The sequence below is a fragment of the Emys orbicularis genome, chromosome 11 (assembly GCF_028017835.1).
Source record: "Emys orbicularis isolate rEmyOrb1 chromosome 11, rEmyOrb1.hap1, whole genome shotgun sequence".
Lineage (NCBI taxonomy): Eukaryota > Metazoa > Chordata > Testudines > Emydidae > Emys > Emys orbicularis.
Window position 1 is genome coordinate 57001375 of NC_088693.1, and position 27236 is coordinate 57028610.

Sequence of the window (27236 nt, forward strand, 5' to 3'; positions counted from 1 at the left end):
TGTTTGTACATCTTTCTCCATCTGTGTGTCTTTCTCTTTCCTTCCTCCAGTCTTATTTTGGTTTATCTTCCCCTCCCCCCAGTCACATCCATTAGTTCCCTGTAAAATAGGGCCTGAGTGATATCAGAGCTCTTAATATGGAATACCATTAGGTTGCCTTTCTTTCAGTATTTTGTAGCGTAGACATGCTCAAAGTACAACAAAAAAACAAGTATTTCTGCTGATTTGTATATTTCAAACTCTCCCAAATGATGTCGGCATTCTTGATCGGCATTCTTACTACCACAGTGTGTTGTGCGCATGCTCAACATATAGAAAACTGAATTTGCTGTACATTGGAATAGATATCATGGTATTGTAAATAGCCAGTATCCCTTTTCCAGCCCTGTCAGCATCTAGATATCCCCACTTCTTACAAGGCTTGCTGGCAGATGATTACTTACTTGGCTGTTTCTTGTCCTAAATGCCTGCAATAAATGCTTGATGTTAAAAGAGAAAATCCTTTTTAAATTTTCATTAGCTCAATTTGCACTTCAGTTGTTCAACCAATAGATTATATTTTTGAAGAGGGAGGGCAAGATTCTGCTTGCACTCCTCGGGCAAAACTCCTCATTGACAAAGATGCATTCAAGAATACAGAGTTTACAGGGCTTTTCTCTCAAAATTCTCTCCTGACTCCACCGATAAGGGGAGAGAGAGAGAAAAAAAAAGTTCTCCTTTTTTAGTGTTGATTTCTATTCTTAATGTCTGGACAATTTATTATTTGATTTTTTTGAACTATCCCTCTGTATCATTTATCTTCCCAGAGACAGTGGCGCTTTAATTTTTCACTTTTTTTGGTGAGGCTGCCACGATAATTTCCTCTCCCTTTTTCAATTTACAGAAAAATGTATAAAGAACAAGGAAATAATTTGTACCAGTGTAGTTTCTAAAAAGAAATCCTTTGTTTTTATTGATTCTCCAATTTTCTCTTAATATACAAGACATAATATTTAAATGGGCAAAGAATTCCGGTGTTATTGTTAAGATAAATATCTTACCAGCACCTTAGTTTATTAAAAGTGAAGGAAAGTTAACTGACATGAATGGCTAGAAGTGGATTAGATTTTAAAGTCATTGCTCTTCACTCAATTTAGACAGTGAAATGAGACAAGTCAGTTTCATTTTTCAATCACTGTCAGTTTCGCTTTCTGCTTCCCATTTACTACATACCATAGTGCTGTTATGTTTGAACCAAATCTTACTACTTATACTATAAACACATCAGAGGTACAACTACCACGGAGGGAGAGAAGTTGTTTAAGTTAAGCACCCATGTGGACACAAGAACAAATGGCCATCAACAAGTTTAGACTTGAAATTAGATGAAGGTTTCTAACCATCAAAGGAGTGAAGTTCTAGAACATCCTTGATAAGTTTATGGAGGAGATGGTATGATAAAACTGCCTACAATGGCATGTAGCCGAATTGCGACTGCTAGTAGCAAATATCCCCGATGGCTGGTGATGGGACACTAGATGAGGAGGACTCTGAGTTACTCCAGAGAATGCTTTCCAAGGCATGTGGCTGTTGGGTCTTCATGAAATGCTCAGGGTCTAACTGACTGCCGTATTTGGGGTTGGGAAATAATTTTCCCATGGGTGAGATTGGCAGAGACACTGAAGGTTTTTTGCCTTCCTCTGAAGCATGGGTCACTTGCAGGTTTAAACTGGAGTAAATGGTGAATTCACGATAACTTGAATTCTTTGAGTCATGATTTGAGGAGTTCAGTACCTCAGCCAGCGAGAAGGGGTCTATTACAGGAGCGGGTGGATGAGGTTCTATGGCCTGCAGGAGGTCAGACTAGATGATCTGTCCTTAAACTTGCTGAGTCTAAGAAGCCTGGATAGTTTCAATGGGACAGTTCAGGTGAATGAGATGAACAGAATTTTGGCCTTCTTGTTTCCATCATTGCTGAGCAATGTTTAACTTTAAAAAATCTATTTTGTTGAAACATTTAACATGTGCATACTGGCTTTTATGTCTTCCACCGCCTTACAAAATACAAACTTACATTTGGGGCTTAACCACTTGCGTGTTCCATCAATCTGAACAGCCTGTTATTAATTTCTTCAGTTTAAAAGTGTTTCCTGTACTATTTTTCCATATGGGGAGGTTGTCCCATTAAAAGCATTTTACCAAAGGACTTGTATCTTTCTCCCAGAATCAGTTCCTATAGAAACTTTAATCATGGGGGCTACTTTCATTGGAGCAATAGTCCTAGATTCTCTGGTCTTATTGAGTTGCAATTGAAAAGCACCAAATGTAGGTGGGAAGGGCAATGCCATTGTGGCTGTGGCAGTCTCTGCTAAGACAAGTGTGACAGAATGTACCCCTGTGTTCATACCCTACCCGTTATTGTAATAATCTTTGTACAAAGTATGCTTTGTGAGGTATTTAAATAACTCATAATTTGCTGATCAATAATGTGGCAAAATGCACATAACAGCATTATATGTGAACTTATAAACATAAGCTCAGCTCATCACTTGGAAGTAACAGAGGAGGAGAAGGACCTTGGATATTGGTTGATCACAGGATGACGGAGCCGCCAATGTGATATGGCTGTGAAAAAAGCTAATGCGGTCTTGGGATGCATCAGGCGAGGTATTCCCAGTAGAGATAAGGAGGTGTTAGTACCGTTATACAAGGCACTGGTGAGACCTCCTCTGGAATATTGTGTGCAGTTCTGGTCTCCCGTGTTTAAGAAGGATGAATTCAAACTGGAACAGGTACAGAGAAGGGCTACTAGGATGATCCGAGGAATGGAAAACCTGTCTTATGAAAGGAGACTCAAAGAGCTTGGCTTGTTCAGCCTAACCAAAAGAAAGCTGAGGGGGAGATATGATTGCTCTCTATAAATATATCAGAGAGATAAATACCAGGGAGGGAGAGGAATTATTTAAGCTCAGTACCAATGTGGACACACGAACAAATGGATATAAACTGGCCATCAGGAAGTTTAGACTTGAAATTAGATGAAGGTTTCTAACCATAAGAGGAGTGAAGTTCTGGAATAGCCTTCAAAGGGGAGCAGTGGAGGCAAAAGACATATCTGGCTTCAAGACTAAGCTTGATAAATTTATGGAAGGGATGGTATGATGGGATAGCCTAATTTGGGCAATGAATTGATCTTTGACTATTAGCGGTAAATATGTCCAATGGCCTGTGATGGGACACTAGATAGGGTGGGATCTGAGTTACTACAGAGAATTCTTTCCTGGGTGCTGGCTGGTGAGTCTTGCCCACATGCTCAGGGTTTAGCTGATCGCCATATTTGGGGTCGGGAAGGAATTTTCCTCCAGGGCAGATTGGCAGAGGCCCTGGGGGGTTTTCGCCTTCCTCTGCAGCATGGGACACGGGTCACTTGCTGGAGGATTCTCTGCACCTTGAAGTCTTTAAATCACAAGCTGAGGACTTCAATAGCTCAGACATAGGTCAGGGGTTTGTTACAGGGGTGGGTGGGTGAGATTCTGTGGCCTGCGTTGTGCAAGAGGTCAGACTAGAAGGTCATAATGGTCCCTTCTGACCTTAAAGTCTATGAGTCTGAAAGTATGTTCTCCAGATAAGTCTGGGGAGTGGCCAAACCAGTTCCTCAGAGACAAAGGTAAGCTAATGCCTCAACCAGGTGTAAACAAGGCTGATGGACCATTACCTGATAAGTGGCCATTCTTTGGAAGGAAAGGGGTCGGGGCAAAAAAAATCTACATCTTAGCAAAGAAACAGCATGAAGTTCCCTTCTACACAGATTGCCTGTTGCCTTGCTCCCAGCTGGAAATGCTTCTCAAAGGGGCAACAGGACTGTGAAAGGAAGGGTCAGACACACCAAGACACACCCTTCTTTCTCTCCCTGCCCATCACATTCACTGCACTTGAAGCGAGAAAGGAAGCAAGCATTGGACTTTGGGGGGAGGGTCATGACCTATAGGGTTTGGTCAGTAAAACTGCTGAAAGCATGTGGTGAGAAACTGTGCTTGAATCTGATATAGTTTGATAAGTTAGGTATTACTAAACATTTTAGCTTTATTTTTCTTGTAATCATTTTTTACTTTTATGCCTCATTATTTGTACTCACTTAAAATCTATCTGTTTGTGGTTAATAAACTTGTTTTAGTGTTTTATCTGATCCAGTGTGTTCAAGTTGAAGTGTCTGGGTAACTCCTTTTGGGGTGACAAGTTATGTGCATATTATTCCCTTACTGGAATAAAGGACTCAAGAGATCTGTAATGTCCAGGAGAGGGCTGGGCAGTAGAGAACATACGTTTCTGGGGGGAAATCTGAGACCAGCAGTGTGCTGTGGTCACCCTGCAGTATAACCCAGGCTGGTGAGAGCCAAAGTGTGGCTGGCAGGCTGCAGTTAAACACAGATGCTCAGCGTGTGGCTTGCATGCTTGAAGGCTGTTTGTGAGTGGCCCAGGTAGGAGGCATCCAAACAAATGTTAAGGCACCCCAGGTTGCAGGGCAGGGTGCCATCCTTGCTCATTAGTCTGGAATGTACCGTGGTATGTCACAATAAGAATTTTTTTATTTAAAAAAACAAAACCAAACCCAAATATCATGATTGATGAATGACATTTGAAAAAAATCATTTTAAATTAGTCAATTCATGTAAATACCCTGATGGATTATATTTTATATTTTCTGAAAAACACCCACCGTTGAAAAGGAACATCACTTTATAGACTAAAGATTATTTCTTCTTCACCTCAGTGCAGCGGTAGAGAAGTTACTCCTTTGCCTCCTATCAAGTGTATTGGGGAAGCTCTCAAATCTAAATTGCCTTCTCATGTTTGTTCCACTGGGACAAAGGCTGCTTAATTTTACATGAAAATTACAGACAGGATTGCAAACATTAACAGGCTCAATTCTACTATGCAATCCTGTTTTCATTGTTTTATCCTGGGGGTGTTGACAGCCGCAAGATTCAACTGTCAGCATCAAGAGAGCTGGGGACTGTTCTACATGGCGTTTCAGTAAAGGAAAGTTGACATTTCATTGTAGCTTTCCCCATGAAAACTATTGTAATTGTTATTCGATATCTCTGTTGGATAGTCTGAGTATAACCCTACCATAAACTCCTAGGAAGAGGTGCAGTCAGTGGCAGATGGTGATCAGTTTTCATAGTTTACATAATTTTATATAGAAATTGAAGGCTTGCAGGACATTCATATCAATGCAATTTTCTGAGGTCTTACTGATGATAGGATTTATACATGTAGGGGATGCTGAGCTATGTGAAGGCCTCATAGGTATGGTTAAGAGATCAGAGCACACGACCAGGAGCCAAGAATTCTGGACTTTCAAGCCTATCTCTGAGACTTGCCTTGGGCAGGTCACTTAGCCTCTCTCCTGCTGTTTCCCCATTTTAAATTGGGCATATCCGTACTTAATCTAAATCCTGCCTCATAGGGGTGTTGTGAGGATTAGTAAATTAATGCCAAGTAGGAGTTGGAGGACAGGCCAATCATTTGTAAAGCAGTGTGTTGGCAATCCTGTGGGATGCTGGGCATCCTCCACCCCATTTGTTGAAACCAGTTGGAGTTGAGGGCACTCAGCACCTCAGTGGAGGCACTCAGCACCTTATTGAATGAGGCCTATATAAGTGCTGAGTATTATTGATGAAATTCTACCAGGTTTCTTTGACATCCATGAAAATACACAAATCTTCTTTTGTATCTTGGGCCAGTGGTAAGGTGCAATTTTTGGAAAGACTTTTGCTCTCTCCATTGTTGAGACCACACTCTGCGATTCCTAGCTGGCAGCAGAAAGGCTCCTTTAACGCAAGATTACTGTATGCAATGGTGTAGAAAAGCCAGAGGGTTGGTAGAAATGGTCATTTTCTCCCAGAAGAAAAGAGGAAAAAAATCAAAGAGAAAAAATCAACATGATGCATGAACAAGCAAGTAATAAAGAATGAAAGGCATTGGAGACTATTGAAACTAGTTTCAGTCCAGGAGGCATATTTTGACAGAAAATAATTTTATCCTGTGTAGCTGTATCAAGCTTTCTTCTTCTATAGGAATACAGGGGAGAATGGATTTTGTTTCCTTGGTGTCCTGCGTATGTCAAAGCAGCGAGATATTTGTGTTAGATATAGTTTGTATATGTTTATTTAGATATAGAGATGTCTAATTCAACATATAATATAATATATAATATAAAAATTGAGACTTACACATCCAGGTTTTTGGCACAGCACGTTATAGATAGGCACTAGCTGGGAAGTTTGGGGCCATCAGGATTTTGATTCAGACCGATCTCTAATTGGAACATTAACACATAATAAATTACCAATATCTTTTAAATACTTTTTAAACATTTCTCTGTTATTGAAATGAGTTGCATTGTATTTTAACATCATAGGGGCCAAAATCATCCCACTGTCAATTAAACCCAGGATGAATTTGGCCCAAACTCCCCTCCTGGAAAAACATAGTTGTGCTTGTATCTGGCCTATGTTAATGTGTTATTGTTTCTCTTGTTCTCCTTTCTCCAGTGCTTCCTACTGTTTGTTACACCCATTTGCTGTGTCTTCTCTTAAATTAGATTATAAGCTCCTCAGGGCAAGGACTGTCATACTCTGTATTTGTACATTGCCTAGCACAACCGGTCGCCCTCCTGATTTGAGCCTTTAGGCAAGACTGTAGTATAAATTGTTGGTTTTGTTTCTAAAAGAAACTTAACTCTGTTCTCTCCCCAGCCTTTTTGTCGCCTGCTTTAGGGATATTAAGTTTAATGATATCTTTAGTCTTATTCAGCATACTATTAATTCTAAAGGAGCGTAAGGACAACTGTTTTCCATATTTGAAAATATTAAATAACTTTTAATAAAAAAGTAATATTCTCTCAGGTGTAGAGTATGCTAGCTTTCATGTGATTGCAGGCTTTATTTGACAAAACAATTTCCTTAAATCAAAAGTGAATTGCCCACATATGCTGCCTTGTATACTCAGTGCTCGGTGCAGCTCTAAAATGCATGGGATGCTCAAATGCTTCAAGTGTGCAGTGAAAGTAAGATTTTGTGCAGCATGGGATAGTCTAGAGTGAGAGGTACAGGGGAACGTTTGATCGTTGAGCCTCTCTGTAAAGTCCTGATTCTATGCCCACTGACGGCAGAAGCAAGATCCTCATTGATGTCAATGGTGCAGGATCAGGACATAAATTCTTTCATATTTCACACAATTGAACACAGGAATTTAAAAAAAAACACAGTTGCAGCATTTTGGCCAAGTTTGCATATCATAACTTATGTAACAGCAGGATGTAAATCGATGAAACTATCCGCTTGATTCTTATCTCATTTATATCAGTTTTATGCTGTTTTAACTCGATTGGCTTCAGTGGTGTTACTCTTGATTTATACCAGAAAGAATAAGAATATATTCAAGCATATGTATTTCATCTTTGTACATGTTCTTCCTTCCTGTAACAGATATACATGCCACATCTCACAATTTTGCAAAAGTTAGCATTGAAACAACTCAGTTGCTTGACTGGGCTTTTGAGACTTTTTGGAAAGTTTGCAAGCATGAAAGAAGAAATGCGATTTCACTGAAGATGGCAAGAAGAGAGGCTCAGAGCATTTTCTACATGGCTGATGGATGTTGGTTTATGCATTTTCCTCTTACCAGCAGCCCAGATCCAGGAAGGTACTTAAACATGTATAACTTTAAAGGTATGAGTAGTCCCATTGAAGCCAACTACTTTTGTTTGTTTGTTGGTTTATTTGTTTGTTAAAACTTTTTAACTCTTGAGTACTATAGTTGGGCCTGAGCTGCAGAGTTTATCTGAATTCCTCCAAAGAGAAACACAAACAATGAAGTTATTTGGACTACTCAAGTGCTTAAAGTTATACATGGGCTTAAATACCTTTCTGAATCAAGGCCCGTAATGGGTCAATAAACGTTTTTGCTGGGTATTGACGCTGAAGGGCCGTAATTCTAATTCTTTCATTTCATTCAAATAAAATAAAAACCCTAGTAAGCACAGAAAGACTTCATTTTCAAATACGATCGTAGATTTAAGTTAGTGTTTGTCTGCTAGCTCTGGTCTCTGTTGACACTATCTGTTTCCTTTATGTTGCTTAAAATTATGTCTAACTGATGTAAAACAGCTGTTCTCTGACTTCTGCAACAAAACATTTCCTGAGCAACTGTCATTTACCTTGACACAGAATTGGGAGATCTGATATGATTGACTGATATAATCTTTTTAGTCTTACTTACCCAGCAGAACTCTTTTTAAATGGTACCTTCTTAATACTTGTCTGAGAGCTAGATGTTTAACTAAAGCCTGGTAATAGCAACCTGGTTTTCATTTGTTTTCTGACAGATGATTCAGGAGAGCAGGTTTCTTATTGAAACGGCAGACACCGTTCATGACAAGATTGTTCAGTGTCAGAAAGCAGGTAACCTTGTTGTATTCTCTGTACACATTGTTGTAACTCTATACCTTGTTGTAACTCTATACAAATTTTTAAGGTGGTGGAAACAGCACGCCATAGGTTTTTTTTAGAGCAGAGTACAAAGGGGAGAAGCATCTTTGGCCTTCAATTAAATGCTCATTTTACAATTCAGTTACACCATTCCAACTTTTCTAATATGGACAAGGCCTTAGGGACCAGTTCTGCAAACACTCACTACTGAATGTAGTCTTTGCTTTCAGCTGGAATCTGATAAGTAGTCTTCAATAAAACTACATACTGCAGTAAACACTACTGTCTGTGATAAGTGTTTGCAGGAAGGGGCCTTTGGATTAGTAAACTACTGGGGCCAGAGCCACGCACACTCCTTAAATAAACAATATAATTAATGCCCTGTAATAAATTCCTTTAATTCCTCCATCTTTAATAGAGAAAAATTTCACAGAATGGTTTAACAATAACATTCTACTGATTTGTTCATCTAATATAAGAGCAGGGTGGAAATTGGTTTTTGCCTTTTGCCCCATGCTTGAAATCCAGGCTACTCTTTCCAGGCCTCGCCAGTAGAGTGACGATCATATCACTTTTCAGCACTCTTGTGGTTGGTCACCAGAATTGAGACTCAAAATTGACTGCTGTGCTATGGTTGTAGCCTATTTCAGCCATGCAGAACCACCAGTGAGACTGTTTTGTTTTTCAAATGCGTCCCTAACAAATGTTAATTTTTATTAACATCTTTAAATCCATATACATTTCATTATTTCCATAGAGCATAAAGAAAATCCTTCCCCCATGTGAACTTTCTGAATTGTGGCTTCCATCAGATGGGCATGAGATTTGTTTATTTAAATATATATTTTAGTCAAAATCATCACTTGAGCTGGGTTGTCAAGCTGGGACAACCGTGAATGAAGGAGACTGCAGAAAATAATACTATTTCCAGTATCATAGAAATATACACACAGTAAAATCCTCAACAGGAAAGTCACAGGTGTGAAATGATGCTCTCTCACTTTCTGTAGTCTAGATCTGGAATAACTCTATTCATAGATTCATAGATTATAGGACTGGAAGGGACCTCGAGAGATCATCGAGTCCAGTCCCCTGCCCTCATGGCAGGACCAAATACTGCCTAGACCATCCCTGATAGACATTTATCTAACCTACTCTTAAATATCTCCAGAGATGGAGATTCCACAACCTCCCTAGGCAGTTTATTCCAGTGTTTAACCACCCTGACAGTTAGGAACTTTTTCCTAATGTCCAACCTAAACCTCCCTTGCTGCAGTTTAAGCCCATTGCTTCTTGTTCTATCCTTAGAGGCTAAGATGAACAAGTTTTCTCCCTCCTCCTTATGACACCCTTTTAGATACCTGAAAACTGCTATCATGTCCCCTCTCAGTCTTCTCTTTTCCAAACTAAACAAACCCAATTCTTTCAGCCTTCCTTCATAGGTCATGTTCTCTAGACCTTTAATCATTCTTATTGCTCTTCTCTGGACCCTCTCCAATTGAAATAACCAGAAACAGAATGGGGCCCAGAGACTTCAAAAATAGCCTTAAAATGAGTGGAAAATTAAGTGGAACTGAGCAGGTTTGTTCTGGAGTAATGTACCGTAGCTGCTCACAGCTAATATTTTTGCTGGAATGATCAGTTGTGATTTATGAGTGGATTCTGCATTGACTACTCTACTACTTAGGATCCATCTCCCACTTTGTGCCTGTGTTTTACTCTGAATGAGGTTACCAGGGGCTACTTGTGCACATCAAAGAAAGAGTGTGGAAGTTAGTGATGAATTTATAATTGTGAACTCTGTGTGTAAAACGGGAGGGGTCAAACCCTTAGGGTATGTCCACACGGCAATTAAAAATCCACGGCTGGCCCATGTCTGCTGATTCTGGATTGGGCTAAGGGGATGTTTAATTACAGTGTATATATTTGGACTCGGGTCCCAGAGCTTGGGCTCCAGCCCAAGCCAAAACATATACACTGCAATTAAATAGCCCCTTAGCCTGAGCCCCGGGAGCCCGAATCAGCTGACATGGGCCAGCCATGTGAGTCTAACTGCAATATAGTCAGACCCTTATTTCCTACTGCATTTCATGGATCTGATAGTCCACTCTGCCCAAGTTCCCTTTTCACCGCTCCAGGGCAGCCTGTGCAATTCTAATTCCCCTTCTCCCCCCCGCGTGTATGCATTATGATACAGTCTTTAATTACATGATCAATACCATTTTTTCCACAGGACCCCCTGCCTCATTCAGTACACAGACTGGGTGGTGCTTACTGAATGAGCAGCTGTCCAGTATTTTGTTTTCTCCTCATTCAGTGTGTGGCCCCAGGCGTTATTTACTGCACACTGTTCAAACCCTGCTCTGAAGACAATTATTCATTTTCTTATGGGCGTTTCTGTGGCGCTCATGACTATAGCATCTGAATGCTTCACGAATATGAATTAATTTTCTAAACATCCTTGTGAGGTGAGGGGATCTTATGTCTGTTTTACAGCTGGGGAACTGAGGCATAGGCAGTTTAAGGCCAAAAGTATCCACTCATTTGGTGTCCAATATTAGAGGCCTGGCACCTGGTTTTTCAGAGTCCTTAGCACTATATAGCACTATATATATATATCTCTTCAGGGCACAGCTCCCATTGACTTCAGTTATAGCTATGAGTGCTCAGCATTTCTGCAAATCAGACCCCAGGGTCTCAAGTGAGACACCCAGAAAATGAGAAATAAAGTTAGTGGGCACCTGTGGAAACTTTGGTTTCAGTGACTTGTCCAGCATCACACAGGAACTCTGTGGCACAGGTAGGGATAGAATCCAATTCTCAGGGCATCATTCAACTGCCTTCACCATGAGACCATCCTTTGTCTTCCTGCAATTGCCTGCTTCTTTACTACACACTTCCCAACGTCTGTAAGAAATGAAACATAAGTGCTACAGGCAAATCTCCTCCTACAAAATCCCAAATACACCCCCAGAGCAGGTCCATCCTATGCCCTGAATGAGGCAGGGTCCTGTGGAAAAACAGTGTATGGTCATATAATTAAAGACTATCATAATGCATACAAGAGGGCCAAATTAAGGTTGCATAGACACTTCCTAACTTCTGCGTGCTTGACTTTGCAACCGTAATGATGTTCTTTTAATAGAGGGGTTTTTGTTTTGTATGTTTAATTTCCTGAAGAGCAAACTAAATAAAAAAATTGTATCATTTGGCATCATGTTAGCACCTACATTGGTCATCAAATGGGACTTTTAGATCCAGTGCTCAGACCTCAGTTAGCTAACAGAGTAACTGATAGCAGTAATAGGTTGTAGTGCTCTATGTGGACCATCCCTAGCAGGGGATGAGACACATTGCCAGTGGGTTTCACAGATATGTGCTGACAGCAGAGGAATGGTGAGTCTCAGAAATCATGGTTTCCACTCCAGGCTCTGGAGGGGAATATTCTCTAGTGGATACAGACTTTTCTGCCCATTCTGCCCAAATGTGACCCTTTCTGTCCTCTCCTCTCCAACTTGTACCCCCTCCTTTTCCCAGTGTCTGCCCCTGGCTCCCAGTCTCCTTGCCCAGCCAGGACCAGTCTCCCAAAGTGTCATCTATAATCCTTCTTGGTGCTCTGCAAGGCCTCTTCAGTCATGGGGGAAGCATTTATCAGTCTTTTGGCAATGATGCTTCCTGTAGCTCAAGTCCATTCCAGGACTTTCTCGGGCTTTCAAAAGGCTTTTTTAATCTGCAGAAATAATTAATTAATTAGTCCGTCTTTGCACACTCTGCAAAGTTTTGTGTCATTCCTTGTTGGATGCTTCTTTGTTGTCAATTCAGAAGAGCTCAAGTTAGGGAATGACACCAAAATTGGAGATGTAGGAAACACACAGGAAGACTAACCAAACAACTGCAAACTGAGCTTGATTTATTAGAGTAGTGGGGGCTGCAGGCATTATGGGGTGATTTGGTATTAATGAAAGTAAAATTTCCTAGGAGAGGAAATTAACAACACAGGTACAAATTGAAGGGCTGTAACCAAGCAGCCACACTCACTGTATGAAGGTGGGTTTGTTTTCATTTTGTCCCTTAACCCTTGCTTACACTCTGGAAATGTCACACAGTATGAAAATCCTTGAGAGCCACTGGCCTACATGGCCCCATTAAGAGGTTTTCCATCTCTAACTTCCATGACTAAATACACATCTGAAGAGTGAAGTGTGTGCTTAGACTTTCTGAACTTTTATGGACAGCAATGGATCAGACAAATATCTACCACAGAAACTGGCAGTGAAATGTAACAGGATTCCAGAGGCTGTGGTTCAAAGTTTCTGTTCCACAGGCTGCAAGAATCGTATCCCGTGATAGGCAGTGTAGAGTTTATGAAATAATTTATCAGTGTGAAGTGCTATGTTGTTTCTCTATGACTCCTATTAAGATTAATGAGAAGCTGTGAATCTAAATCCTGGTGCACTGTGCTAAACAGGTATCTTTTGTCTCTGTTGAGTTTCCTTCCGAGCCATGAACCTGTCTGTTGAAGACACAGACAATGGGGGAAGGGAGATACAGAGACCAGTGATTGAGTTCTGCAGTGATATTGCCAGCAATGCAGAATAAAGGCAGAGTCATTGGAGAAATGTGGGTTCATAACCTTGCTTCCCACTGTCTACCAATGATTGTGACAGCACACAGCAAAATGAACAAATATGGAGCCCTAAAGGTGGAAGATGAGTATTAGAAATAGAGGATTAAACAATCAACAGGACTATATTGTTTTAGATAGGTGGTAAAACTTCTTTTGTCAACTGGGCTTTAAAAATATATTTTTTGCACCCAGTCCCCTGCAGTTGAAAGATGAGCATCGGGTTCTTGAGAGGCAGGGATGGGAGGAAATAAAATGAAAATTCAGGAAGTAACAGGTGTGGGGAGGTCTGGGGATCGTCAGTGAATGGTTTGAGTAAAAATTAAATTGCAGTATAACTGAATCATATACTAAATCATGTACCAATCCATGTTTTAGGCATGGAATTCCACGAAGAACTTCATAACCTTGGGGCAAAGGAAGGTTTGAAAGGAAGAAAACTAAGCAAAGCCATTGAAAGTTTTGCATGGAATATCACTGTGCTGAAGGTAAGAAGTAAAGATTGGATTGAAAGGGGCGTTATTGACTTGTACCTTTTATTAGCTGGAAAGGGCTACCATTGTAATGGTAGGAGCATGCTAAAGAATGCTAAATCAGACTGAGAATAAGGAATTAATTATATTAAGCGATTAAGGGCCCAATCCTTAACTGTGTGTTAAGGGCAAATTCCTTGCGCAGACAATACTTTTACTAATGTCAGCAGAACTCTTACATGAGAGATGTGCAGGATTGGTTAAAATCTGTGGATACAGTAGTAACAATGGGTTCTTTTTTTCTGCTATCCCCATATTAACTGGTTAAAAGGAATGTTGGGAACATATTTGGAAGAAACATTTTGGGTTTTTAGAGCCCACAGGTGAGACGGTCTCTTTAGCATAATGCAGAAGTTAAATCCAGGAAGTGAGTTTGGGAACTAAATGCCTAACATTGAGAGCTGGGCAAATAACTGATTTTTCCGGTTTATTTGCAGTTCCAAAAACTGGAAAAAAAGGTGATTCAAGTAGAATCAAGTCTAATGTGGGTGTGTTTCAGAGCAGGGAATTGAACCTGCGTCTCCCATATGTCATGTGAATGACCTAGCTATTTGGCTAAAGGTTATAAGAGGGTAGCAATAGTACTACCACCTCCTCCTCCTCTGGCCATATTGTGAATGGCTGAAACTATTTGTATCCAGTTTGCAAATAGTTTTGAGTCAACCAAAACTACATTTTCATCGAATAAACTATTTGTTAGAAAAAATTCACAGAGCTCTAGTAATGACTACTACATGGTAGGATTGAATATCACAATATAGGAGTAAAGGGGTGGATAAAGCAACAAGGAAAATGGATTTGACCAGGCTGAATGGCAAAATAAATAAACAAATGTAAAATCTAGAGATGAATCCAAGACACAAAATTTGGATCTAATGATGGACTTGCCCAAAGCTTGAGGGTGTTTGGATCCAAGGTTTAGTTTTGGGCTTGTATCTATATGAATCTATAAAATCAGCCTGGAGACCATTGAAGGACACCATGTTAGTACTACAGGAGGCTTGTATACCTCTGAATGAAGAAACAAAAAGAGTCTAGAGGAGAGTGAAATCAGCATGATAAATTGATGGACCTGCCCATGTTTCCTAGAACTATAAAAGCCCCCTGTCTTTTGAAGAGAAGAAATCCTAATCAAACACACTTACCAGCAAACTATGTCCGGTAAGACATTATTATTTATTTCTGGTAGCGCACATAGCGTACTCAGCACTTCCCAAGCAGAAAAAAAAGCACAGTTCATTAAATTGTGCACACCTCAGGCAAGGATAGACAAGCAGGAAACCGTGAATTACCCTGTGTAAATTGGATGGTCAAAGTCATGGATTGACTATATCTTGGTAATATAAAGTTATGTTACGACAATGTTTTGTTTTAATGGGATTTATAAATCATTTCCAATTGCACCTCAAACTGGGAAGCAGGGATTTATCTGAACCTGAGCGAGAGGAGGCACGGTCCAGTGCTTACAGCACTACCTTGAGAGTTGGGTTCAATTCCCTGCTCTGCCACAGTCTCCAGGTGAGGCCTTGGAGAAAACATGTAAAGCATGTCTACGCTGACCTGCAGTTCAGACTGGGGGTGTGAGAATAGCAGTGTGTACCACAGTTCTGCACCGTGACTTCCCCATGTGGACACTGCAGGTGTGAACTAAAAAGTTCCAAGTTCGCATTAATGGATTCCTTGTCAGACACTGCTATTCACACTCACATAGTCTGAAATGCGGGGCAGTGTAGACAAGCTCTTAGTCTTTCTGTGTCTCTGTGCTGCATCTGTAAAATGGGGATAATAGCACTTCCCTACCTCATGGGGTCTTGTGAGGATAAATACATTAAAATATTGTGAGGCATTACAGTAACTGGGGGCCATATAAGTACCAAAGATAGATATCTGAAACGAGTGTTTGGGTCAGGAGATTGGTGAAAGTGAGTCTTTCCCCCTCTGTGGCAAAAGCCCAATCTCTCTATGATTTCATCCACTCATAAGACTTCAGTTACCATTTCTATGTTGACAAGTCACAAATGGTCAAGTAGAGATGGTAGCTGAGCTCTTGAGAGTGGATGAGATGATCCAGAGATGATTATGAGACAATAAGAGGAGTTGGCCAAAGATGGAATCCTGTGGAATCACAACAGACATTGGGAGAGTGGAGGAGGAGGACTCTCATTTGTCCACCCCCTTAAGCAAACACTTGTTGATGTTCAGATAAATCGCCACTCCACAACTACCATTCCCTAGCCTGTTCTGCACAAACTAAACTCTGTCCCCTTATGCCTTAAGAGATGCTCCCTCCCTCTATTTCTGTTTAAATGGGGTATCAGAGGTAGTGGACTCTGAGAACCTGGCAGGCCACACCCTGCTACTTTCATTCCAAAGTGGACGAGCTGAAAGCAGTAAATGTCATTTTCTGCAGAGTTTCTTGTTACAGATGCGAGTGAGTGGGTAGCTTGAGTGTGCTAGCCAAAACTGCAGTAAGTGGTACACTTCGACCCAGTGGAGAGAGGATACACATGTTCTTAAGAGAAACAGAGCAGAAAGTAGTGGTGGGAAAGGAGAGTTTGGGGAATTAGAAAGGGGAGAGGGGTCACTTCTGATGGGAATGGAAGGGTTAGGGTGGGGCTGGATGATGGGTGAGGTTCATTATGCATTTTGGCCAGCCATAAAAAAGAGGCAAAGTGGGTAATGGGAGCATTATAGGCTCAGTTAAGAGGACCCGCTATGAAACTAAAAGGCATCAAAGGGACTGAAAAGAAGGAACAGACATTTATATGAATAATAAGAATATCTTCAGTTGCATTAGATAGAAAAAAATCTAGCAGGGATATAAACTCATGCTTCAGGGTGTGAGCCCAGCACAGACTGCTTGGATTTAAGAAAGGAACAGCCTTGGTGTGCATATTATTGCTTGTATATCCATTATGTGGGTTTTACTCCATCCTCTGAAGCAGTTGGCACAGGCCACTGATGGAGACAGAGTATGGGACTAGATAGACGGCTGTTCTGATCCAGGACAGCAGTTCCTGTGCTCCTATACACATTTGAACGTTTAGATGCTTATCAAAACTGAACCTTCAAACTTTTGAGGATCAAACAGGATTAATAAAGACAGATTTAGAGCATGAGAGAGAAATTCCCTACAAAATGTAATTTCTGTGCATATGCAGAAGCTGTTTTTCAAAGTAAACTAGCACATGGTTTATTTTAAAAGGTACCAAAATCATTTAACCCAGGTTAGGGACTAATTGCCATGTTTCATTTTTTTTTTACCATCAAAGCTGCTTTTTCATTTCTGAAAGTGCAAACCATTTGGTAATGTGCTTAAAAGATGAACAGCGTAAATTGATCTGTAGCTTAGTATCCAGTGAGTGGGAGACACCTTTTTCATTCTGAGGTAGGACAGGTTCAGCAATGAAGTCATGTCCTGGAAGACTTGGCTATTTTCTGCTCTGCACCAGATGTCAAATTTCAGGCAGTCAATTGTCATTTTGATTTTTTTTCTGCTGAGCACTGGAAATCAGTGACCCTGCAAATAACCAACCTATTCATTCGTTACGGCTTGTAGCTTTTGTTCAGTACTGACTCATTTCTTCATGCCTCCATGCAAGCGTCATTTAAGGGTCTATTTAGAAAGAGACCAGAAACCCTCCCCCGCCCAAATCAGCAGCCTCATCCATCTGTCTCTTCTTAATGGTGTTCCATAAAAAGATGTTTGATTAGATTTGAATATAATAATTTAAGAACTAAAAAATACTGTACAGTAGCTAACAAAAAATCAGAGTTTGTTTAAACTGGATGAGCTGATCTAGAGAATGTACGTTAAAACATCAGTGTAAGGATATTTCTTAGGATCTATCTGTTGTTAGGAGCAATGATATACTCAGCAATAGTCTGCTCTGTCTGGAGGTTTTCATGGATTCCCCATGGGCAGTAGCTGGTACTGTTGTATTCTTGTGTGTGTCAGACGATTAATAGCCTTTCCCTAGTGAGTTTGACTAGTGAGGTAAAGGCATATTGAATTAATGTATTTATTCATAAACACTTATTGAAATAGGTAAGTTTTGAATGCAAAGAGGCAAGAGGGGATGCATTAAGAAAAGCACCTTTAGCAAAATCATTAAATAGTTAGAGTTTAAGATTAATGTGTATTTTTATAAAAATTACCAGTGTGGGCATTCTTCTTGTTTAAAAATGCCAGGAGTACTTCTAGGAGGTATTTAATAAGAATGAACCAAAATAATCCAACATTTTCTTTCTTATTTTATATAAATTTAATTACATATTAATAATACCCTGTAGGAGGACAAACTATTTGCCATAACATAAAAGTGTTTGTAGAAATAGGTTATACAACTCAGTGGCAGCCTAATAAGTAGAGAGACAGCCTTATTTGCAACTTGTGTTGACATTCCCACAGAGGCTGCATCTTATCTGGTTTCATGTCATGCAAAATAATGTCAGACACATTATGTCAGAAATATTTAGATGGTGAATGTACACAAAATAAATAAGTAACAGATGTTCTTGCAGCTGAAGCACAGGAATGGTTGTCAGGTGTTCTGGTTTCTAATCCCAGCTCTCTCACTATACTTCCTATGTGACTTGGGGCAAAGCACTTAGCTTCTCTGTGCCTATATTTCCCTTTCTGTACTTATTTGAGTTCCAACAAAATAAACAGGTAACAGCGAATTCTGTGTTCAGAATTTCATTGAGCGTTCCAATGGCTACACAGATTAAACCACACTCACCAGAGCCGCTTGGTGGAATTGTTAATTTTATCATAGCGGAAGTGGCGCCACCACTTTAGTTAAGATTGCTTAGTTTCCATTCTAACCCCCTTTTTTCAGGCGCTCATAACTTTTCTTCGGTATTTTCTGATGTTCGAGCCCTTCTCTAATGTCCAACCCTAATGTTCTCTGAATGGAGATTTTCATATGGCTTTGTGTTGCCTTCCCCAAAGTGCTGATGCTTCTCTCTCTCTTCTGAGACTTCCTCCATTGCTGCTGCAGTTCTCCCACAGTGCTAGACATTCCCCCCTCTGATTGTCCCACCCAGCCATTGCACACCTCTTCCCTTCCCAGGCTCCTTTGCTCCCTCTGCTCCTTCAGTCTGGTTCGCACCAGTTGGTCTGTCTCCTTTTTACTGCTTCCTCTTCCCTTCATAGGATTGCTGTCTCTCCAGGTGCCTCTTTTTCACTTTGAAGTAGCCCCCTCTCCTTTTGCTCCCACTGCATCCTCTGATGTACTGCCCCAGTAGCTCTCCAGTGGATGCTGTGGGTGCTTCAGTGACACTGATTGGGTGAATCTCAGAATTAATAGTCGAGTTGTCACACCTTTGAATTTTGAGACTGGTTTAAAAAATAAGGGCTGTAGTGTGTGTCCTAGACAAAGTTTGATTACTTTTCTGATACAGCCTGCTCTACAGAAAACACCACAAACTGTGGCCCTGTACTCCTTACTCAGACAAAAATAGCACAGATTTTAGTGAGATTTTTACCCAGGTAAGAGCTGCAGGATCATGCCCACTATTCACAGGGATTGTTAATTCATCCAAGCAAAGCTTGAAGTTGTTTGTCCTGGTCCAAATGAATTTCTAGTGTAACTCTGTTGAAGTTAACAATTATACCTGGGATATATTTGTCTCCCTCTACTATCGTACTTTATTAGGGTATCTGTTCCTCTGTTGATGAATGTCATATGAAGCCTATTAACAGCAATGTTAAATACTTACCTGCTTATTGATGATTAAATAGCCAAGTATTTTGTATATCCAAATACTGACTTATTTTGTAAATGAAACATTCTGAATATGAAGATAGTGGCATTTACGTTTTTTTATCCAGAAGAAAAACCAAATTATTTTAAACCAAGCTGTGCACTAAACTGTTTTCAATTTTCATAGACTCATGCTGCCACCCGCCTTAATATGTTACTGCTGCTGCCAAAAGATTATGCTGTCCTATTCAGGTTTCCAAATATTAATTTGTGCGTCTCTCCCCCATACTCCTGGTTTATATATTTGTCAAAGCAGGGACTGGTATGTTGGGTGGTTGGATTTTCAGGGACCATTTCATCAGCTACCCATCAGTGAATCTGCAAATTAGCCTGTATTTAAACGATTAGACATATTAAAGAGAGAGATTATTGAAGACAGAAGGCATAGAACTATTAACTTGCAAATGCAATTCATTCTCAGTGAGAGCACAATCCATGATGTCATCTCGACAGACGCACACATGCAAGCATCGTATCTGCAGCTTTCCCATTGTGTCTCAGAAATCTGCTCAGTCTGTACCTGGTTCACATTTTTGTGATGTGAGCATTGGAGAAGGGGGGAAGCTTTTATGATGCGGAATAATTAACATCAGCTTCTGGGGAAAGTATTTTTAATGTAATTAAATAGTGCTCAAATGGCTAGAGAATGTTGCCAAGAATTACCTTTCTCTTAATTATACTCTTGTCATTTGTGACAGCGGAGCCCTGAGTAATCTGCCTTCTATTGCTTGCAAGGACAGCAGTGTCCAGCTTTCTGCCTTTGGTGGCAGAAGCCAGCTGTGCAGTCCCAGGCTACTTGCAGAGATAAAAGCTAGGTTTTTGCAATGAATATGGAACCACAGACAGCCATGTACTTCCTTTTCCTTCATTCAAACTAAACTAAATCTAGCATCTGTCTGAGGTATAACTTTTCTTTCAGAAAAAAGAGGCATATCTGACAATGATTACTGAATAATTCAGAAGCAGCTGGATCCTAATGAATAGCTGTATCACACAGCCTGGGAGTCTCCACTGATCCCCGTGAAGCAATAGGGGCCATTCATATCCTTATTCCAAGTCCTATAATATGCAGAGTGGACGTTTTTAATGGACATTTTGCATTATAGTAAAACCATCTTAATCTGAATTAAGATTTATTTTACAACAATTGTCTAGGATTTATTGGATGAGGCAAAAATAGAAATATGTTGGGCGTTATTCTAACAAGATTTTCTTTTTGCATTTATTTCCATTTAACGTCTTATTCCCACTGATAGGCAGGAAGCCTGGCTATGCTGCTTGGCATGCTACTGAGAGGACAATGGAAAGAAGCAGAGCATACTGCCAGGACATCTGGTATATTGAAGCAAGATTGCAAGAATAACTTCTACCATAGGTTACCCCTTGTAACCCCATTGTTGCCAAGGCATTTAGGTGACATCTTACAGTATCTAGATCTTAAGTAAGAACTCCAGCCATTTGATGAGCAACACTAAAGTTGCTTTTTTCCATAATACCAGTGTATCTTTACCCTCTAACTCATTTATCCTTTTCCTCCATCCTCAAAGTACTTGTGTCCTGCCCTTTTCTGTCATCTTCTTTTGCTTGCCTTAAACATGTCCTTCCTGTGGAGATTTGCAGAGCTGCTACCTGGAGTTCCGTTCACGCTTTCATTAAGCATGATGCTTTGGATTTGGCTCTAGGACAGATGTTGAATTTGGTGGAGCTGTGCTGCAGTCTCTCTTCAGTTAGGATTCTGTCCCCACCTGCACATTATTTTCAGCACTGCTTATCAATCTGTCCTGGAAGTGGGAATATGCAGAGCCACTTGAAGTTCTTCGAGATGGCTCTGCATATTCACACTCCTCACCCATCTTCCCCTCTTTGTCAGAGTCCTAGTCGCTTATTGTTCTCTGGCATTGTGGTGGAAGGAACTGAAGTATTAGGGGATGCTCCATCCCTTATGTTGTCTGGCTGTCAGGACGTTTGGAGACACCGAAAGAGGGGCTGGGGGCAATGAACATAGCTGGGAGAAGGTTCTACCCCTACCGTAAAGCACCACAAGGTGGCACCATACCAGTAAGTGTGTGAATATGTAGAACCATCTTAAAGAACTCTAGTTACAAGTACCCAGCCTTCATTTACACACACGCACAGGAATATCCTATATCTCCTGGCTGCCAGCCATTCTACAGGAAAGTTGCTCCAGGAAGGATGTAGTCAGTATTCTCAAACAAGCAGGATAGTGTCAATCTAGGTATCCTCTTAATGTGAGATCTTAAAGCCAAGTGGTGTTTTATACAATGTCTCCATTTTTTTTAGCCAAGGAAATTTTCAAGACATGAATTAGATTTGGAGTAAATTAAATTTTCACATGTATTTAAAATATGTATGAAGAACTTCATCTGATCTTATATCTGCATGTACAGAGTGTTGAAAAGAGGAACAATTTATATTTGCTCTGCAGGCAACAGCTGCACACATTCAAATCTATTGCAACATAATGATATTTTAATATTCCAAAAGGATATCTTAGGTCATATGTGGCTGAGGCCTGAGGTCACAAAAATGAGGCATAGTTTGAGCAAAAGAGGAGATTTTATCCCTTATTAATCAGTTGTTCACATATTTGTCTGAAACTGGAGCATGTTTCAGTGACTAACTGGAAGTGATTTTGCATACACAGGAGTTCAGATAGAAAATGCAGCTCTCAAACAATGGGCCAAATTCAGCTCTTGGGTAACTGGGTGCATTTCCACTGACCTTCAGTGGAATAATCGTGGTTATTCTAAACATTATTCACTTCTATGGATCTGACACCTCCTGGGCTCCCCTGCTGGCCAGGGGATGCTCTGCAGCACCCTGCCTGAGTTTTCCCCTGATATAACCCAAGGACTTAATGCAAATTCTCCTCTCTCAATAACATCCCTTCCTAAGGCTGATTTATTATTAAACCCTTGTCCAAATGCTCCCTAGCAAAAGTCCCCATATAAATCCATTTATAACCCCCAATGCAAATAGTCGTTAAGATTTCCTGACAGCTTGTCCCTCAATGTCCCACATACCCCACACTGGCACCTTCGGCCATGCCTGGACTCTCTGTCAGTCCTCTTCTGTCCCTCAGGCCCTGGACAGCTATCCCAGGCCTTCCAGCTGGAGTGCAACCTTGCTCTTCCCCATTAGATCCCCCCACCCCCAGCTTCTCTGCTGGGAGCATCCTTGCCAGGGGAGCAGCCCTCACTGCCCCCAGCCCTCTCATGGTTCCTCTGGGTCCAACTCTCTGGCCCTGGAGATGTCAGCTGGTAAGTTCCTCAGTTGCTCTCCTGCTTTCAGCCCTCTCCTAGGAACTACATACAGTCTCCAGCAGTTCTCATCTTCCACTTCTCTTTTCCTCCCAGGCAACCCTGGCTCACTGATTCTCTCTTCCCTTAGGGGCCCAGTGTCCTCTTTTAAGGTGCCCTCAACTGGCCAAATGGGAGTGTACTGATAAGGCACAGGTGCTCCTGCCTTTTAAAGGGCCAGTTTCACCCTGTGACAGACTCCATCCTTTAGTGTAAATGACAATTTTTTTAGCCTCAGTTCCATGATTCTGTTTTTTTATGTAAATAATTTTCAACAACCTAAGCGAAGGGCCGCCAAATGTGTGTGGAATGTTGGTAATTGTGGGACTAAAAAGGGAGACGTTTGAGAACTAGGGGACAATGAACAGAGGGTGGCATATTGTGAAATGCCATTCAATGAAGTGAAAAACCTTCTCTCAGCCTGGCTTTCTTTGACTGAGCTAAGCCAGAGCTGTTTAGAAGTCTAATGATGTGCCTTTCCTTTTGGGTGCTAAGCCACATTAAAAAAGACGATAGATCTGATATTACAATATATATTGGCCAGGTATGTAGTAATGCAGCATATATGTAGCATATATGATAAGTCATGAATAGATTGAGAAATGGGGAACAGATATACTGCATATGGTATTTTTTGTTTCACAAGTACCTGGTAAAATTAACTAGACAGCTACATTCAGTATAAAACTACTTTGCAAAAAGTCTCTTCACATGAGGCCATCTTTAGAATCGAGGTGTTGAGCATGTCAGATTATTGTGGTGTTGATCTGTTGTAAGTAGAGACCAATTTTAGTATCAGATCACAAATGAACAGTCGAGATTTTCAAACAGCACCAGCCTGCTTAAACAGATGTCTAATTGTATAGCTTTAAAAACCAAGAAAACACATAGGGGTTAACAAATCATTGGCAAAACTATCCTATCCATTTTAAAAGTTAACATCAAAATATACATTAAACACTAGTAGTCATTATGGGCCAGCAGCTCCCATTTTGGCCATTCTGGTGCATATTTGGATGGAAGAACCCCAAGAAAAAGCAGGCTGCTGCACGAAGCGATGTAAGATTCAGTGGGCAGAACTGTGAGTTTGTAGTGAACCATTGTCTCAGCAAGATGCTGCAGGATTGCCTGGGATGCTCTGGTTTTGGATGAAAAGAATAACTGAACTGCTGAGAACCCGTGACCAGTAAAACTCCAGTGGAATGCTTTACAAGAGTAGCTCAGGTGCCCTTGCTAAATTCCTACTGGCTAATTACAGTTTGCCTATCTAAAAATCCCCCCCAAGTTTTGTAACCCCAGCCCTGGGCGTGGCTACAGTCTTCTCTCTTTTCTTCTCAGGGTTATGAGTCCTGCATTCACCTATCATGGCTCCTGGTGCCTCCACCCAAGGAAAACTGTCCTAGTGCAGAGAACAGAAAGGGCTTGTCCCTTGGGAAAATAGTTAACACATATCACGTACAGCGGCGTGTCAGAGCACACAGAAATAAAATATCTGCCACAATTTCTAGGGTAATGAAATAGTAACTGGGGCTTTATTAGGCATGAGGAACTCAGGATAGGGGACAATGGAAAAGGGGATTAGGATAATAAAAGACCAAAATAACAATACATAAACTCTGCCCCTGGGAAATGTACAGCCAGTATAATCCACCCTGCGCTCCCTCCCAGCACCTGCCTAGGCAAATAGTGAGTTTAGGGTCAGTCTTTGATGGGCGGTGCAGCGCTGAAGACATTGGCTGGCTTAAAACAAAATAAACAAATGGGTATTCTTACAAAATATCCATGCCAGACAGAGATTCTCCAAACCTTTTCATATCCTGGTTGAAGCTAATAAGATCTCCCTGCTGACATGAGTCAGCAACAGCTACTCTGTAATTTTATGCTGGATTCCCATAGCAGAGCTCAGGATACTGGAACCCTGTAACATACCTTCTCTTCTCCTTTCCTCAAAGAGACACCCAAAGTGTGCTCTCCTGTTTCCCTCTTCTGTGTATTATACTCACCACCCACAATCCATCATTCCATGTTGCTCCCCTGATTTCCTTGCTGCTTCTCTATGACATTTCTTCTATATGCTCAATAGACAATTCCTCAGTTCTAGGGTGTAGCTACAGAGAGAGAGAGAGGTGTGTTGTGGTTAAGGCAGCGGGCTGGGACTCAGGAATGGTCTTGCTGCTGGCTCTGTTCCAGGTAGTCCTACATTTGTTGCACAGTCTTTTCCAGGGTGACAATGGGTGCTGATGAACCCAGCTCGTTCTCCAGTGCTGTGTTGACTCTGCAGCAGTAACATGTCTATGGGCTTGCCTATATTACCCGATCGATCCAGCGGGGGTCGATTTATTGCATCTAGTCCAGACGTGATAAATCAACCACTGAGCGCTCTCCCGTCGACTTCTGTACTTCACCGGAGCGAGAAGTGTAGGCAGAGTCGATGGGGGAGTGTCAGCCGTCGACTTACCGCAGTGAAGACGCAACGGTAAGTAGATCTAAGTACATCGACTTCAGCTACATTATTCACGCAGCTGAAGTTGCGTAACTTACATAGATTCCCCTCTCCCTCCCCCTCCCCCCCATGTAGACCAGGCCTAAAAAGTACTAAGAGTTTATCTGAAAAGTCAGCAGATATGTTCTGAGTACATAGAGGGAGTAGAGCTATTGAGTAAAAAGGTGCATGTTTGTCAGAGTAGAACTGCACTTGAAAATTGGTAGGGGTAGGAAGAGAAAATGAGGAGAGAATGGAATAATGTATAGATGGTTCCCTGATAGAAGAGAATTTCCTGAGTATAAAAACTAGGTCATTATCATTTTGCTATCGCTAGTATGGAAGAGGTTATGAATATACTAACTGTATGTGTCAGAAGAACGTCAGCAGCTTCTGTCACAACTCTTTCTCTCTTAAAATAGTGACATTTCATCTGGGACATTGACATCAAAGACTCTTTTACACCTGCAGTGTGTTAATTAAAGGAAGCTTGGACGTGTGGGAGTCGGGAATTTTATTTGTGCTGATCTGGCAGCTACTATCGCATCCAGATGAGTTTAAAGGGTTGTAATGATGGTATAAGATTCAGCAAAATCTTGCTTTGATCTGTCAATAGATGTATTAATATATAGAAAAGGGAAAAGAGCAACTTCCTGTATGGATTCTTCAAGATTTCACCACAAACCTCATTGAGCTAAAATCCTGGCCCTAATGCACAGCCTAAGCAACCAGGGTATGTTTTTGAGAGGAAGGAATCATCTGCTTTGACTTCCCTCCGAGCCTGTGGATTGGCAGAAGCATTGTACCACAGCTCCTACTCCAGCCTGAGATCTGGAAGATCCTTGATGCAGTTTGCACTTTCCCTGCCATATGGGTGGGAATGGCTGATAGATATGCATAGCAGTGTGTCCACTAGCCCCAAAAGGCTGCTGTCCGGCACACAGGGAGACCCCATGAAGCAAGGCTCCATTAGCATGCAGTGTGGGTGTGCTTCAGACCTCCTCCAGCCTCTATTGCAAGAGGGCCATTGTGTCCAGAGGGAGCTGGATTTATCCCAAAGTGTAAGTGGGGGTTTAGATTGTTATTTGGTTTTTTTCATGTTTAAACTACATAAAAATAGAATGATTGTTCTTGCCCTCCAGCAAGGCAAAGATCCTTTTGGTTTCTCTAGGACAGACTTATCATGCAGCATTATCTTTATAGTTTATCTATTCAGGAATTGATTGTTGGTTATAAAATTCCTATTGTCCCTTTATACTACAGTTGTTAAATAGCTGAAGAGCTTAACAGTGTAGAATTAATATTCTAGGTCCCCCAGTTTTGGGTACGACTGAGCGGTGCCTGATGTGTGAGATTCAGGTGGGGGCAAAGGTGGCTTCTCTGAATCTGGGGCTAGCCAATTACAGTTCACCCCCCAGCACAAGATAGGGCCACCTTTGGGGTTCTCTAAGGTATACAGGTACAGTATAGTATAGCTATACTGGCAAACCTTCCTGGTGTAGGCGCAGTTTATACCAGCAAAAACACTTTTATGGGAGTGAGGGAGTGAGATTTTCTTTATTTTACATTGTCTATGCTAGGGCTTTTGCCAGTACAAAATGTCATAAAATAATCACACCCCAAATGGCATTACCATACAAGCAAATGTTTTAAATTATGCTTCCAAGGGATTGCTGGAGTACAGCAATGCCCTGATCAGACCCTTTCCTCTTGGAAATGGCTCATGTGCTCGGTGCAACCCCGGGCTCAGGTATCCAAACAAAGCACCTTTCACCAAACTGTTGAACTGCCCTCTCCTTTTTGGTTCATGCTACTGAAACATTCAAGAGGTCTTGGTGTACTCAGGGCCGGCTCTAGGCACCAGCAAACCAAGCACGTGCTTGGGGCAGCACATTTTCAAGGGCGGCATTCTGGCCATCTTTTTTTTTTTCCCTTGCTTCCGGTGGCAAAAGCCTAGAGCCGGCCCTGGCAGCAGCAGCATGTCGTGCATGGGGGGCACCCTGGGGCCATTGCGGTTCACACCGCACCTTGTGGC

The 27236-nt window shown here is 41.2% G+C and overlaps 1 protein-coding gene across 1 annotated transcript in view; it reads left to right on the forward strand.

Annotated features, from left to right (window-relative positions):
• The window catches only part of PLCL1 (phospholipase C like 1 (inactive)), a 318557-nt gene that overhangs the window by 272454 nt on the left and 18867 nt on the right, over positions 1-27236 (forward strand). Inside the window, exons 4-5 of the mRNA XM_065413646.1 lie at positions 8372-8447; positions 13477-13586. Coding sequence (XP_065269718.1) covers positions 8372-8447; positions 13477-13586 — 186 coding nt within the window. The remainder of the gene's footprint in view (positions 1-8371; positions 8448-13476; positions 13587-27236) is intronic.